Genomic DNA, 16254 nt, shown 5'->3' on the forward strand with positions numbered 1-16254 from the left:
ATCTCCCTTTCCCTCTCTTCCCTACTTAAAAGATTGAAAAGACAAAGCCATCGGTACCACAACACCTTGATTAGCTCACGTATAGTAGCAGAAGGATATTAACATCCGTTAAAAAATATTCACAACATCATAAGATCAGAAGGAGTAAATTTTTCAAACCTCAACCCATCAATATATTTAATGAATCATGAACTTTCATCATGAGCATCTTCTTTTATGCAGACGACTTATAAGAAGGAATAGTGAAACTTCCTTTCTGTACGTACTCTTGAATGGCTATTATAAGGTTCAGAGCAACACCATTTACGGGACACCATTAAAATGAATAAATTTTTCCTCTCTCCATACATGTTTAACTAGTCTGTACAGTGAAGTAAACGTAGTCAAGTTTTTTTATAAATCCGCAGATCCGTCCATCTGTCATACTCTTTATTAAAATCATGATGATTCAAAAATTTGTTTCGTTCGCCTCTAATTCGGAATATAGTTTGAAATACAGTTATCTAAGTATTAGTACTGCCTGACTAATAATAGCTTGAACTCTTCGAGCGCTTTTTACCTAACGTATATACATTAAATATAAATTTTTTTGCCTTCTATATCTTAATTATGTTATAGGGTAACAAAATTGTCTTATTATACTATAACTGCTTATGATGCAAGGGTATATTCAGTTTGTGCGGGTGTATGCAACGCCCAGGCGGACTTGAGATAGATCCGACTTTTATTATACCGACTTCCTGAGCCGATCTAAGCATGTCCGTCCGTCTGTCCGGCTTATATTCTTGTGTTCAATCTACAGATCGCAAATATTTAAGATATTCTGATGAAAGTTGATGCACTGACGTACTTTGCCCCAAGGACGCAAACTATTGGGGATGGTTCGAAATGGCCCACTTTTCCAACCACTTCCTGTATAGTGCATTGTTTTGAAAAGTCGTCGTATAAATAACAGTATTAAGCGAAATGGTGTAAAGTATGTAATGATGGGCCGCGGTCTACTATAATATATTCACTTTTTTTTTCTTTTTTTTTCAAAAATACAAGATGTAAAATAATAATTTAATCTTACATATTCCAACTGCTTGGGATGAACAAAAACTTGTAAACATTTCTCCGGAACAATAATCATCTGTTGGCATTTATTTCTTCAAGCTAAACCAAACATATATATATATATATATATATATTGGAAAAATAATATTTATATATATATTGGAAAAATAATATTTTTTACTTCCGTTTTCGAAGTAAACATTTTCTCTGGTCAACTGTGGCCAAAACACACATACACACTTTTTTTCGTATTTTTTTGCAAGTTCTGATCATTCAAAAAAAAAGAAACTGATAATTCAGAAATATTTTCAATTTCAATTCTGATTAATTCTATTAATAGATGAGTAAGGTTTAAAATTATCACCTGGGAAACCGTGACATCGATTGAATATAAACACCATATGTCGTTAATAAATTTAAAAAATTTTACATATTTTTAACGAAGAAGTAATTTTTCAATTTAATTATATTCAATTTTCCTTTTAAATAAACCTGTACGAACACTGTTTACTTTAAGACTGTCGAAGAATATTTTTAATTCTTTAATAGATATTTCTTATAATATACATATATATATATTTATATATATATTTAATTATTATACAGTACTTCTCTCTCAATTAGTTCAGTTCAAGTCTTGTGCGATCATTTTTACGCAGTTGACCTCAAAGGATAGCGACTACAACACCGATGGCGAGGATCGACTTGGCGTCAACTATTCTGTGCCTATGTCTAGATATTCTACCGGCAGCTAAGTTATCCTGTACTCTAACGACAATCATTCTATAGAGATACACGAGTTAATTTATTCACCAACCAAGTCTTTTAATAGGACTAATCATCGGCTATCTCAGCATCCTCATCCGCTTGAGATTATATGTTAACCGCGCAACAAACTAACATAACATCTTGTTCTTTAAATGCACTTTACAGCACTTTTTAAAACTAATTACCCGCAGTCGTCTTTCCCGCCGGCAGCTTCCACATTGAAGTCAAACCTGCACCCTCCATCCTCTTTGCTTTACTTGACCGGCACGTAAAACGGAAAAAATCGAATAACTTTCACGCAAAAAGTAAGTACTCTCGGGAAGTTTCAACACTTTTGAAAATCGACTTGTAATATCTTAACGGGACCTAAATGTGTGTCAGGGATGAAAAAAAAATCATCTTTAAAATATTTACCTTAAATGCAAACTCGGCTCTGTGAATACGGTATGGATTGATGAATGATTTTTATAAAATTTTTCGTCTTGCTTATCTTCCCTAAAAAAAGTATTCATTCGCTTACTAAAAAAGCACCTCCTTTAAAAAAAAAAAAATAAAAAAACAATAAAAAAATTTCTGCAGTGCATTGCCGTTGATTTTGAATTTGAATTATTTATGGTTAAGTTGAGATCGCGTGCAATTATATGGAAAGTACTGCATGTCTTTATATTTTCGTAGCCATCATTATTAAGAGATGACAATGCGGCATAAAAGAAAACCCGTGCAATTATTTCCTATATAAAGTATCTTTATTCCTTTCTTTAGATATTCATTAAGCACATAATAAATGCTATATAGGAAAATGAAGCGAAAGTTTTAAGATTAACATTCTGCGATCAAAAAGTAACCGGACATTTTAAATCTAAAAGTCAAGTGAACTTTTCGAAAAGAACAGTTTCTTTCTCACTTTCCTTTGACGGTTTAACTCAACTGACATCTATTTCAAATTTAGTGTCAACTTCACAGTAGGCCGATAATAAATAAAATCAGACGGAGCTACTAATTGAGAAAATATTTCTATTTAGAAACTCTCGGGATCGTGAACTCTGGAAAGGGGAAGGCCTCTTTGAACGTTTTATATCAAAGGAAAACCGTGACCCTGCATAGAACATTATTACCAAAAGCCTTTTTTCATATTTCGAAAACCGCTATTAAATTAAATTTTTGCAACTGAAGTTTCTCATTTTTTTATGAAATAAAAAAACCGCATCTTGGGAAATCGAAAGCTGCTAGTTCCGATATCGATGTGTTCTTGCTGGCCTCCACGTTACATTTTGATCAAAGTAGTTTAATCATTGGTGAGCAATTTTCTCTATTATAATCTTTTATTGCGTTAAAGCCGCCCATCAAGATTGTCACAAAGAGAATTAAAAGAAGAACTCATCGCCCTTGCATTTCAAGTTAGGTAAGATCTGAGAAAGCTATGAGTTTCAGTTTAAGAATTAATATGCTATTAAGCGGGTTTACGAAGAGATTACGAAACAACTCAATGGACTAATTTAAGAGCCACATTGTGATATTGTAGCCTCCTATTAGCCACAAGAGAAAAAAGAATGTATTTTCTTGTCATAGCTTTTAGAATCATGTATGAAACTTGCTACTCCGCCTGGACACAATAAAATTCTACATAAAATGCCTATTTTACGAAAAGAACAGATTCGTTGGGCTACGAAAAAAACAAAAAGAAAAAAGAATAAAATAAAATGCCAATGACGTTCCTATGAGACCAATTTCTTGGGTCAATTGCACTCGATACGTAAAGAACAATTGTGGTTTTCGATATCCTACGAGAAATCGATACATAGACTATGTATTTTGAATGTACAAATTTAGAGATAGATTATCTAATAACCAGTTAACTGTGTCGACATCTTTAGCAATATACTTGTATACCCGTCAAATTAGGTTATAATGCAACGAATGTGACAAAATGATATAAATGTTTTCTAAAATAGATTATCGTAAAAAATACACATTTATAATAAGATAAGATTTTATGAGGAAATCGGACAAGGATCATTACGTATAAATTCGTGACACACACTTAACTGGTTAATATAACCAACTCTTTTTTACACGGTCCGATTTTGAAATAGCACGGTTCGATAAGAAGAACATACACACTTTTTCGAACGAATTTCCTCGTTCAGTATGAATCCCACAAAAACCAAGCAGCATTTCGGTATTTATTTTGTGCTCGGGTGTACAGTTCTTAATAAACATGCACGCTTGTTAACAGGTAGCGAGGATTTTTATTCTCAATTTTAGTTTTTACATATCGTACTCATGGACAGCATTTGCACTATGCACTAATTTTGATCTTTTTTTAAATAAAGATGAATTGTTTTTGTTTTAGAAATAAGTTATATCGACTTTATTATCACTTTTTTTGCACGGTTTCTTTGGAAAATAATTCGAGTTTTCTCATCTTATACGACTTTGCAAAGTTGCGGAATATATTCTCACATTTAGCATATGTCGCATGTATTTTTTTCAACGATTTTTTTTGCACGGTTTTCTAAGTAACATATCGGGTATATAACTTTAATAGGGCTTTTATTATTATTTATTATTTATTTTATTTTACATTAGGACACCAAGTGCGCCCTTAAGAATCTCTAAATGTTATCTCTTGAAATAAAATTTTTTTTTTTTGTGATAATTTAACTCTTAAATAAATATTTGAAAGAAACGCAATATTTAAACAAAAATAATGATAAAATCTTAAGATAAAACAACGAAGTACTGTACATGTAGTCAGACAAAACATATATATATGTAAACAAATGTTACATAAAATTCTACTTAGAGATTTCCGATACTGTGAACAACTTGAGTCGGCTTTCTCATTTAGGTTCACGACTATCCAAAATTAATAGACATAGACTCCCATCCGGTTATTCCTATCCAAGTGTGAGGAAGGTTAAGATGAAAGTAAAAAACGCTAAACCACAGCAAATTTATGTTAGATCGTACACAAATGGATTTAGAAAATCTTGCTTTAGTTACAAATACTTATATGTAGAATCTGAGATATCAGGACAAATACCGAATGTCGCAAAAAAAATAATAAATTCAAACTTGCTTTTAATCCGAAGATAGAGGTTACGAAAGAAGAAGGACCAAAGCTATTGGGCACTAAGGGTTTCTTTCCAGCTGCTTATATTTTACATGACAACACTTCCTGACTTATTATAATAAGGAAAAAGAACATTTTAAGGCTGTGGAGATAAGCTTCAGCGGCAGTATAAATTAGCAAACAGCATAGATCCTTGTAGCCGTGACTTATTTGTACACAGTTGGCAGATATGAACCTCAAGTTTATATAGCATAAGATTTGTATTCATTTGAATAGAACTAATAAACACACGTGATCTTTATTAACTTCAATAGATGCAGTGTAAGTCGGGAACTTATACTTATTTGCATAGCACCGTCATAACGGCAGAGTCTGAACTACAGGATTAGTATAGACTTGGATAGTATCATACTACAAACCGAGGTATGTTAAATGCATCAGCTCACCATATCGCATTTTTCTTAAAAAATAAGGGTAGAATGGGTAATGGGTCTCATGCAATACACTTGCAGATTAAGAATTTGAAAAAAATGGTGTTTCTTCCATGTTTATTCAAGATTCGCCTTAGGATGACTACAAGGATTCTACCTACATCCTAACAAGATGAGAAAGAGAATAAGTAAACAAAAACAAGTAAACATATTATGTGCCCCATACCATTTTACTTAACGGAGCTATTCAAGTAAAGATTTTCAAGATAAGGCGATGGGAAGTGGTTCGATGGAACCGTCCTTGTTCCAAAACACGTCAGTGTACCAAATTTCATTAAAATATTTCAGAAATGTGCGACCAGTAGGTTGAATACAAAAAAACATGTGCAGGCAGACATCAAGGAATCGGTGGATAGAAAAGCTTATACCGACTCAAGAAATGATTCTGAGTATAAATAATCTCTGAAACTTTTATGAACAAAATTTTAAATGACTCTCCATAAAAAAAGAATAAATAAACCATAATTGTTGCTAGTTTTTAAATTCACATCTAATAAGTTACTTGCATTTGAATATTTGCGAGTATGCTAAAGTTAGTCAATCAAAATTATCATTTTTATAATTTTCCAAAGCCATATGATGAAACTATAGGCGGCAATGGTTGAAATAAAAAAAAAAAATAAAAATCATTACGTTAGCATAACATTTTTATTTTTTGTTTATTTATCTAATCACCTTTTTTGCAATATTACGTTAAATCAAAACAGGAAATGGTCAAAAATTATATATATGTTTGAAGCACTTAGCGGTAAACAAATTTACTATCAAAAACGAAAACAAATCATACATTGTATGTATGTATAAATATATATATAAATATGTATGTATGTAAATGTATACGCACGTTTATGTTATATAAATATATATATATATATATATATATTGTACACAATACAAGAAAAAATCATAATAATAAAATAATGATTATATCGAAAAACAGCATATATTTTATATAGAATATCGCGAGCAAAGAGAGGAAAGGACAAGCAAAACATAGTATAACTTTGACCTTGACGTTCATTCAAATTGCATATAGTTTGTTCAACTTGATTTCAATTTTATATATCAAAATACATAGGACGAACGACTTTATGAGAATTGGTATATTGGTGGCAGCATGTAATTGTTTACCAAAAGCAAGAAAAAAACAAACTATCGCTTATCATTGGCTTATTGACATTCATTGTCATTTTTATACAAAAACAATAATATTGAAAAGTTGCGGTGAAATTTAAATGCATATTTATTGTATTTCAAAATCGATATCTATCAATCGAACAAGTTTACACACATATAAGAAACATTCACCTTGAAGGGTATACTCGACTTCCAGCTATAGTGAGTGCTGAGTCGGTAAAAACATAACACTTCCCAATGGCCGATTGGGCACATATCCGCTTAGGCTGCGGCCACCGCCATTTCCCTTCTTCTTTCTTGTTCCTCATTTCTTGATTGATCATATTGATAAAAAAAAAAATTAGTAAATAAATAAATATTTACTGCCGCTTTACGGCCTTCGCCTCTGAGGGGTAACTGCAAATTAATTGTTGCCCACTGCACTGGGAATTGAATTCGACAAATGCCGATCTGAGAGTAGCGCATTTTAGTTACTTACGCCCCCACAAATTACTCTGATCGCGAATAATTGCATTCTAATGAATCCCTAATGCGTAATTTTACGTCTTAAAAATGCAAAATCAAATTAAATTTATTTTTATCTTTCGGCGAAGGCTCCAATGGAAAGCTATTTTCTATTGTAAAAAAAAATTTATTTACTTTACTTCAAGTGAAGCTTAGATATTATTCAGGTTAAAGAAATTATGAGAATTTTTATTTTTCAAGGATATTTTTCCATCCAAATCTTCAAGGAGCAAAATCATAAATAAACAAAAAAACAAAGGAATTCCTATCGATCGCAACAACTTTTTTCGTTCTAGTTAGGTCTTCTAGGTCAGTCAATTGAATTTTTGAATTTTTCGTACCATTTCTAGTAATATTCGTAGTAAGATATGGCTTAGTACTCCATGTAATTCCATTCGATTTGACTTTCTCATCTAAGGACAATCTTTATTTGATATATTCCTTCTTATTTTAAAGGGTCGCATATAAGCAGCAAGGAATCTATTAAGTAAAATTTTTACTTTCGATTTTTTTCTTTCCTTCAAAGTATTCTACTTGTTACAGACTCAAAGCCGATAGACTTTACTTTGGTCGTACCTACAGCAAATGCTTTGACGATAAAGGCATAATACCGTTTGGATACACGGCCACCAATCCCCTATCTCTGTCTCTATCGTCACTTTTTATTGATCATATTACCGTGTTACGCAATATAAGGGAAATCTTTTAAATGATTCCTTATATGTATGCATATATATATTTATATATATTGTGTAAGACAGAGTAATATATTTAATCATTTAGTCAATGTTAAACAATTTTGTGCAACGGGCCCTACATTGGGTACTACTTTTGTGTAACGGAACTATATGTTACAATATAGTCACAAGGGCACACGTTCGGATATCGTAACATGACGAGGCAAGTGTTATTGTAAAGCTAGCGAGCTGCAACGGCTTTCGCTTTCTGCCCAACAAAGACTTTATACACGGTGGGCACGTGCAAAATCCCCTATTGAGACAGAGGAACGGTCGAAACTCCCTCACAGGACAGGCTGATGTTTTGCCATGGGCTATTCTACATCCTGCCCTTTCTATACGGTCTCCTTCGTCCCATAATTATTTTTATGATACACCACGCACAAGCATAGAGAATAGAGATATATTAGCAGTGTTATTCTACTAATGTAAGCAGAGATGTCAACGACTCCATAAACCAAATAAACTAGATTATGTTTTTGTCTAAATTTCCATTCACCGTCTGTTGCTGAAAATGACAGTGGAATTATTTTTAATTCGATATTTTTCACTGCATTAACAATTGAAATTCTTCCGTTCTCACTCGCTCTTGGAGTGGAGTATTGGAAACTCAAAATGCTTTAGCTTAGAATGAGTCATTCTTCAATATTAAAAATTTTCTTGAGACCATATTTCGAGTTTACAGACGAACATGATTGTGATGTTGCGCCAAGATGCCTTCAGTAAATTTTAACCGATATCGTCAGTCAAAACTTATACAGTTTATAAGAACATTGATGTAATGTTTTTTTTCTTTTTCCAATTTATGAAGAAAAAGCATTTCGCACCTATTTTTTTACCGTTACATTTTAAGCGATACATATTAATTAACATAACGTTCTGAGCTCTTGCTATGTTCTAGTTTTTTCCAAAGTATGTTATGTTAATAAATGTAAAAGAAAAGAAAAAAAATGAATATGAATAACACTTAAATTTACTTAATATTTGTTCTATCTTACAATACAATACGGGCGACCGTCTCCTTCAATTTCGATCCGATTACCCTCTGGAAATTTTAAATCGATTTTAAAAACTGAGATTCTTCTACTAAGCTCTAGCTATTCAAAAAAATTTTTTTTTCGAATTCATATAATTTTTTTTTTAATTCAATCTTACGACGCTTGATAGATTTCGAGTCAAATCTTTAGCAAATTTTTAATTTGTAGCAACGGTAAAGTCAAGGAAAGTTAACCAAAAAAAAAAAAAAAAAAAACAAGAAAATAATAGTTTTGCGTTTCGTACTTAAAATGGCCATTCATAAGATTGTTCGCCTTAACTATAATATCCGACTCAGAGATTACTCCTCTTCTTTTGTTCGAATATTCATAAAATTCTTGTTTGAAGTTAACTTAAAGACCGACTTTTCATTTATCTGTTGTTTAAGGTTATTAAGTTTCAATCACTCCACTTAGCAGATCTGATAGGAATCCCAAAGTAGTCATTCTCTTCCTAACGACCTCAGTCGAACAACCTCCTCCTAAATCTTGCAACTCATAATACTAGGCTTAATCTCTTTAAGCAAAAATTAGTTAAGTACATATTGACAATGGTCTCTTATTTATAGCAAGCGTTCGTTTTCTGTACAAGCTTTTTAACAGCTGTGCAAATTTAATTATTTTAGTATAATTTAATCGTGAAAGAGCTTGGGCATTGTAATATATTTAAACTGTGTATATAAGGATTTGGTTCTATAAGCGAAATAAATATATAAAAATAAATAATTTTTTTTTCATCCCAAAATACAATTTTTTGCTAATCCCGCATCTAAGTAACCTTTTGGTGCAAGGTACAAAAGGTCTTAAGAATTCTGAATTGATCGAAGGTTATCCGTCCGTCTAATGCCCGCCCATGTAACTTTGCGTTCAATAATCTTATCTGGTAAAGCGAATGATTAGAGGCCTCAGGGTCGAAACGATCTTAACCTTTTCTCAAACTTTAAATAAGTAAGAACCTCACCTTTCAGGGCATGATTTTGGTAAGCAGAACTGGCGCTGTGGAATGAACCGAACGTAATGTTACGGTGCCCAAATTAATAACTCATGCAGGTATTATACCTACGGATCGCATTTTTTGAAATGTGTTGATAAAAGTGTTTTGACATAAGCAGGAAAGCTATTGAAGATGTCTACGTTCATCACTTGTCCCTATAACGCCCTATTTTGAAAAAGTCGTAACTTGAATAACTGCATTAAGCAAAATTGTTCAAAATAGTATCTAGCGATTGACTGCAACTCATTATAATATTTTTATACAAGTTCAGAGAACTAATGCACACCAGACGAATAATCATCGTTTAAGAAATCTTTCTGGTGACATTTAGCTTATCGTGAAATTAGCCGAAAAAATATTGAATTTAATTATTTCTAATCATATTCTTCCGTAAATTTTAGATAACTTTCTCAAGATTCAAGTTGAAAATTTTTATATTGTAATGCCTAGTGCCAGCTAAGCCAGATGTATAAAAATGCGTACAACATGATATTAATAGTATGTAAGTAAATGTATCCCTGCGAAATCGCTCTGCTTTCGCTTAAAACTGCAGTAACCACAAAAGTTTCTTACAGTAGTAGTAGGCGAAGCTAATTATATAATATCGTTACTAATAATTATGAGCAGCGTGTAAAGTTTGTGATATCTGCCTTTTGAATGACGAGAGCCCATTTGTTTTCATACTCCTATTAATTTCTTCTGTATTCTGTATTTGTTTTCTCAACTGCGATAGAATGCAAACAAAAACAATTTGTTATGGAAATGCTTAAAAGAAAAACATTGCGTCTAAGATTTTTATCGTGAATCCCAAGAAATAGGAATATGGTTATACAGAGTTATGTATATATGTACAAATAATATATATGCACACACCTACATTTAATGTATGTTTAATGTGAAGAATGAAATTTCTAACTAATACGGTATAGATTTATATCAGAGCGAATGAATTAGATTCTGTAAAAAAAAAATAGAAAATTGGATCAGGTTCAGAAAAATGAAACTAATGCTTCATTCTTCATACATTAGAAAACTTTGTTCAGGTGAAACGGAATAATGAGCACCCACCTATAGAGCTTAATATAAGACAATTATTTTACTTATTCAATCATTTCATCAATCATTATCCAAACTATTCTATAAAATTCATTGCTGAGTGTTTAATTGTACAATCATTACAAATTTGTGGTCAATACTTTATGTAAATTGCAAGTAATTGCGTTGATGATATACTCCCTTCCCGAAGTTTGCCTCATAATTTAGGAATTGTTTAGGAAATGATTACGCTTGGATAGAGCCTATTTTCAAACATTTTCCAAATCTCATCCAATCTAAAGGCAAATGGATATGTATAAATCATTAAATTTGGAACGAAGAACATATATTTCACCTTCGTAAAGGAAATGCGAGAGAAAATCAATTCTATGACGCATATGTAGATACAGATTTATACAAGTAGAACTTTTGCTTTCACATTCCTTTCATAATAACAAATATAAATTATACCTTCTCCATCTATGACAAGTTATCATAATGGATTTCAAAAATCAGCTAAAACCTGTACAAATCATTTGCCTTTAATATAAACTACTCTCTTTTTTCCATTTATCGAATATAATAATATACATGTCGTTAATTTAAAGCTAAACTAATAAAAAGTTGAGTTTGTGTTTATAAATTACTTAAGCTTAATCGTAAACAATTGAATGAATTATAAGCACCTACCTTCCAAGCGTTAACTTTTGGTGGGGGAGCTGCGACGAATTTCTTCGGTTGTGTAGATGTAGGAGCTGCAGCTGTTCCAGCAGCTGTTGTTTGAGCATCACCGTCGGCACTTTTGCCTTCATTTCCACTACCGGGATTCTCCGCATTAGCGCTTGGAGATGCATCTTTGCGTTCTTTTTGCGTTTTAACCGCAGCAGCATTGGCCGCAACGCCCTTACGTCCCGAACTACTACCACGTTGGCGTTGACGGGCCGTATACTTGCGTTCGCCATCTTTTTCTTGAGGTCCACCAACAGCACCACCCCCTCCACCGCCACCACCACCACCACCACGTCGTTGACCATGTCCAGTCTTTTGGCCATTTCCACCATTTTGTGGCTGGCCACTGCCAGTTCCTGTGCTACGTTCGCCATTGTTATTACCTTGACGAATCTTATCTTTTCGGGCTTTTTTACGATCACGGCGATGATGAGAAATAACCGGTACAAAATCTGCGTTGTCATCCATTTCTGAAGAATTTTCAGCTGTTGTATCCGTATTTATGCCGGCTGCACGCTTTTCACCAGCTGCAGAAGAACCAGCTTCGTTAGCTACCTCACAAGTAGTCGTATTCTCAATAATGGCATCGGCAGTAGCAGATTCTTCACTCCAAGATTTCATTGACTTGACATTGGGTTGGTTTTCTTTATTATCCTGATCGGTACTAGTAGTAGAGTTCTTGCTTTCACTGGACGCAATTGACGGAGATGATTTCTTCGAGTCCAAATTTTGCAAAACGTTGGCGTACGACGTAACGGAACTGACAGATGTCGCCGAAGTTGAAGCAGCTACATTAGCTGCTGCTCCTCCTGGAGAGATTTCTTCCCTAGCTGACATAATCTTGTCTTATACACTTCAGTAACCTCTTCTAGAGTACAATAACGTACCAAGCGTTATTTACCCCAGAATCGAAAAAGCAGACGTCTTGGAAACTCTTTGTTGCTTCCTCGTCCACTTAACAAACTCGTAGTATGTCAATTGCAAGTTTTTTTAAACTTCTGCAATGGTTTCGAAATTCGAACTGAAAATTGTAGATAATGAAGAAAAATATTTTATCAATAATAACACGGTACATTTGAATACTTTTCACACACATACATACGATTACAAATAGTAAAAACAGAACTATTGCAAACTTCAGTAAGGTTCTGAATAGAAATTTATGATTTAAATCCTTGTTGCGAAATATTACTAGCTTAAGCAATTGTTAACATTATGAGGAACTTTTTATGCCACCGTCGAGTTTCTTAGAAACTACTTGGAGTTTTGACTAGAGAGATAAATCTTTAAACATTTATATTTATGTATTTATATATATTTATGTATTTATATATATTTATATATATTTATATATATTTATATATATATATATATATATATATATACTTTCTTTTTTGTGTAGTCTTCCTCTTTCAGTCTATTTCGTTCGGCCTCCAATGAACGCACTTCCTTAAGTGAGCATATTTTTCTCTTGTGAAATCACTTCTACACACTTTTTCAAATCTAATATTTTTAATTTTTACAGTATATTTCTGTATATCTTTAATTTATTCAGTTTTGGTTTTAAATGAAATTCATACAAATTTCGAAAGAAAATATTTTTTCAAAAATTATTGTCGTAATAAATCTCTAATCATCGCTTGACTATGTACGATATTCTGTTTGAAGATGTGTGAGGTTAGATTTTCCCAACTTCTTCGCAGACGCACACACAAACACGAAATTTAGTGATGCTTACTTAGTAAAATTGGTATAAATCTTTTTTTTTTTTTTTCTCTTTCTATTTCTTATCTAAAACGCGTTTTCCACTTATTTGTCAAGACTTTTTTCAACTCGCTTGCTTAGTACACTAGTTAGATAATTTAAAGTTGTCTCATTTACAGTAAATGTATACACATGTATTACAAATCTTCTGACAACTTGGCTTTTTCAATGGCTACGGTTGGCCTCACTTGTGCAGCAAAAAACAGAACATCAACAGAAAGTGTAAACGATAGCCGCAAATAACGACGTGAAATCAGCTGTCTTGTATTCGAACTGAGGGGAAATTACACAACCACACTACTACGTAAACTATATTCAGTGTTGCATACTAATGGTCACGAATGATAAACGCTTAAAATAGTATTGAATCATTTTACTAAAACAAACTCCTTTTTTTTTTATTTTCATAGAGTTTAGAAAGAGTTTAATAATAAGTTTAATGGCTTCTAAGACAAATTAGCAAAAATCTAGTCAAATTGTCCTTTTGACATTATTAAAATGCTAACGTTTCTAAATTGTTTTTAATTGAAAATACTCGATTCCCTTTTCCCATATATATCCGCATTTTTTAAAAGTGCAAGTTTACAAATTTTCTAAATTCTCATTTGTCTTTTGTTCAAAAATTATACTGCACTTTATGGACTCTTGATTTTAATCAAAGAAGATCGTGTCGCTTACATTGGCATGAACCACGTAACTAAAGAATAATGGTCAGACGGAGGAGAGTGTCTCTCAAGCACATTGTATTTAAACTTGCCCGCATCAAAAAACAAATCAAAAGTTGTAAATCGCCACTTTAATGTATCAAAATGCGAAATGTTTTAGTTTCTTCTCCCTCTTTACAGCTTCTCTGCGGACGTGAGCTAAAGGAAGTGGCATCTAATCAATTTGAAAATAATTGAAATTGTATTATATGATTTGTTTTGCGCATTTGTTTTAAAGTTTTTTTTTTTTTCACGTTTTTCAAAAATTCTAAAAACTTCTCTCAAAATAACATAATTTTTTGAAAGTCTTCGACAAAGATTAATGTAAAAACTGCCATATTTTTTAATGAAATCGTAGTTTTGACATGAAAGAAAAGTCGGCAGCGATACTATGAAAACAGTTGTTAGATTTTGTAAATTAAATTGGAAAATCAACTGATAAAGCAAATAATACTTATCGAAATTCTTGACATTTTATTAATTGTATTTAGAACATCAGTTGTTCCTGTTGTTTACTTGCTCAAGAATTGCAACAATAGAAGACCAACGGATAGACACGACTTAGTAATATGGATTCTATAGAGTCTCCATCTCAAAATTATGTTGACGCAGTGAAATATTAGCCAAAGAATATATATTTACTGTTAAATTAGAGCATTTTTAAAAACATCGTTATACGTTACATTATCGTCTATCGAGAATACGAAATTACGCAACACCGTTACGAGTATTTTATGTTGTGATGCTTTTATCAACACCGGAACTACAACACTACTTTCAATAAATTCATCTTTCGAAATTACAAAATCCACACTAATAAACAGCTGTTAAGAAATTTCGAAAAGTCAACGTTTACCCTTAGCCGCGAAATAACACGAAATGACACAAAACACATAAAACAAAGTAATTGTTTTCTGTCGAAAAAGACGCAAACAATATACCCACCAATTAAGAAACAACAATTCTCAATTTGTTTCTTTACAATAAAACGTATTTCAGACCCAAATTGCGGTACTTCACTTTGCCAGATACTTTAGTTGTTGTTTTTTTTTCTTTCTTTTTTTTTTTTTTAAGATACAATGCACTTTTTCTCTCGGTTACGTTGCACAAACAGTTACTTGTTTTGTTTTTGTTTTGCCTTATTGACAAATTCGAAGGAGAAATTCGGCGAATAAAACGAGACAAGCGATACGTAGTTTGACAAGTCCGCAGTATATGTCAAAACGATGATGTATAGCGAGTTGTGTATGTGTTTGTGTGTGGGAAAACAACAAAATTTTTAGTCTTTAGAGAAAATTTTTCATTTCAATATTTCACACCTTTTAAAACGATTTCGTATTGATTCTTAAATTTCAATTATCAATGCGTTATTAAGATGTCACTTTTGCACACTTTCACAGGGTTTTTTATCACAATTCAGCGTAATATTTAAAATAATCTCTCACAACCAAAAAGACATGTGGTTTTTGCCGTTGATAGAAACTTCGAAAAGAACGATGACATTTCTGCAAGCTTTGACGGAGGGGTAATAAACAAGAGGGAGAACAGCCAATAACCGCGTGCTAACTATCGAATTATTTGCTTTTTATATATTTCTGAAAAATACCCAAAATACTAGAAATTTGTTAACTGACGAAATTATTATTTTTATTATTATTTTTTTTTTTTTATTTATCAAAATCAAAACCTATACACAAAACAAAAAAAAAAAATGTACATATTTTATTTACTATACTCAATTTACTTTTTAATATTCATAAAGCAACCCTGATTCTCAAAAATTTTACTGTAGATATCAATAATAGCGTTCAATTGAATCACGTTTACTCCATTTAAATAGACTTAGAAAATTGGTTCTTTTAATAAGTACGATATCAACAGATAGATAAAAAAGCAGAGTATCAAGTCGATATAACAATTCATACCTATGAAAGCCTTCATAATTGCGTGTTACCCCAAGAAGAAACTTTTTGAAAATTTTGTGGCTAATCTCGTCCGGCAGTCAGTCATATGTAAATTAAATTAAAATATCCATCACAGCAATATGCAAAAAGTGAACACTGAGCGAGAATCTGAGCGAAAATCCTCCATCCATAAGATTCAAAAATTCAAAAAAGCTTTACCGGTTGTACGAAGAGAAGAAATAAAATATTTCTAAAAAACAATTTCGTCCTTACCTTGCCCTTCAGTACATTGTTACTCTTTCTTATTATTATTATTATTTT

At 32.1% G+C, this 16254-nt stretch overlaps 1 protein-coding gene across 1 annotated transcript in view; it reads right to left on the reverse strand.

Moving 5' to 3' along the window:
* The window catches only part of LOC119638456 (la-related protein 1), a 35368-nt gene extending 19863 nt beyond the window's left edge, over nt 1-15505 (reverse strand). Inside the window, exons 1-2 of the mRNA XM_038035241.1 lie at nt 14975-15505; nt 11523-12582 (exon numbers count right to left, since the gene is read on the reverse strand). Of these exons, the coding sequence (XP_037891169.1) occupies nt 11523-12398 (876 nt within the window). The 5' untranslated portion in view covers nt 12399-12582; nt 14975-15505. The remainder of the gene's footprint in view (nt 1-11522; nt 12583-14974) is intronic.
* Between the last annotated feature and the right edge of the window lie 749 nt (nt 15506-16254).

This window comes from Glossina fuscipes, unplaced genomic scaffold, assembly GCF_014805625.2.
Source record: "Glossina fuscipes isolate IAEA_lab_2018 unplaced genomic scaffold, Yale_Gfus_2 89, whole genome shotgun sequence".
In the NCBI taxonomy this organism is placed as follows: domain Eukaryota; kingdom Metazoa; phylum Arthropoda; class Insecta; order Diptera; family Glossinidae; genus Glossina; species Glossina fuscipes.